This window comes from Pygoscelis adeliae, unplaced genomic scaffold, assembly GCF_000699105.1.
Source record: "Pygoscelis adeliae isolate BGI_AS28 unplaced genomic scaffold, ASM69910v1 Scaffold153, whole genome shotgun sequence".
In the NCBI taxonomy this organism is placed as follows: Eukaryota; Metazoa; Chordata; class Aves; order Sphenisciformes; family Spheniscidae; genus Pygoscelis; species Pygoscelis adeliae.
This window is the reverse complement of record NW_008824408.1, coordinates 508925-509862: the sequence shown is the minus strand read 5'-3', so window position 1 is coordinate 509862 and position 938 is coordinate 508925. Positions and strand designations below refer to the sequence as shown.

Sequence of the window (938 nt, the reverse complement as noted above, 5' to 3'; positions counted from 1 at the left end):
GGAAACGCCAAAGCTGCGGACGCCGGGGTCCGGCAGCCCCCCACAGCGCTCGCGGGGGGTGGTGATGGGGTACCGCACGCTGCCATCTGCCAGCCACCCCCCGTCACAGCGATCCAGCTGGGAAAACTTCCAGGCCGAGTAAAGCTGCCCCACTTTGGCGATGGCAGCCCCGTTGTTGCGGCACGCTTGCCCGGCCTCCTTGAAGTTCAGGTGGCCCCTGATAAAGTAGACCTGGCCTGGGGATGGATGGGGAGATGGCGGGTGAGTGGCCACCACAGATGACCTCCTGGGAACAACCCCAGCCCTTGATGCAAATCCAGGTGGGCATCGGGGTTCGGTGCCACTGTGGGAGGGACAGGGGACCCCAGCACTACCTTGAAGAGCAGAGGTGAAGCAGAAAGCATCGAATCGGTCCTTCTGCTTGTCCCTGGCCCCGTAGGTCCGGACACCCGGCAGGAGGAGGCGGCCGCCGCACGGAGTTGATGATGGGGTAGTGGACAGTCCCGTCGAGGATCCAGCCAGCGTTGCACCAGTCCAGACCCTCCGTCCAGGCTGCGGGGCAAGAGGCAGCTCAGCACCGGCACTTCCCTCCTCCCCACCCCTGCGCCCAGCGAGGCACATTTTGGGGCGGACGAGGGGGTTTTTTTTTTGGATGCTTCACCTTTGTAGAGCTGCTGGTAGGTGGCGAGGCGGGAGTCCTGCTGCTCACAGGCTCGCTTCACTTCATGGTAGTTGAATTTGTAGCGCCCGTTGCTGGGCTGGTAGGGGAAGACGATGCCTGGGGAGACAGGGACAGGGGTGGAGGGTGAAGGAGATGCTCTCCCTGGGTGGGCTTTGGCTTATCATCCCCAGGGATTCAGTGCTGAAGATAAGGCTGGGGCACGGGGCATTGCAACAGAGGACACGAGGGTTGGAGGCACCCAGCCATACACCCCCAG

General features: G+C 63.2%; 1 protein-coding gene across 1 annotated transcript in view; it reads right to left on the bottom strand.

Moving 5' to 3' along the window:
* Positions 1-6: 6 nt before the first annotated feature.
* Positions 7-938, bottom strand: part of HAPLN2 (hyaluronan and proteoglycan link protein 2) — a gene marked incomplete at its 3' end in the record, with an annotated part of 1380 nt that continues 448 nt past the window's right edge. The window contains 4 exon segments of the mRNA XM_009320489.1: positions 7-236; positions 375-478; positions 480-552; positions 662-819. Of these exon segments, the coding sequence (XP_009318764.1) occupies positions 7-236; positions 375-478; positions 480-552; positions 662-819 (565 nt within the window).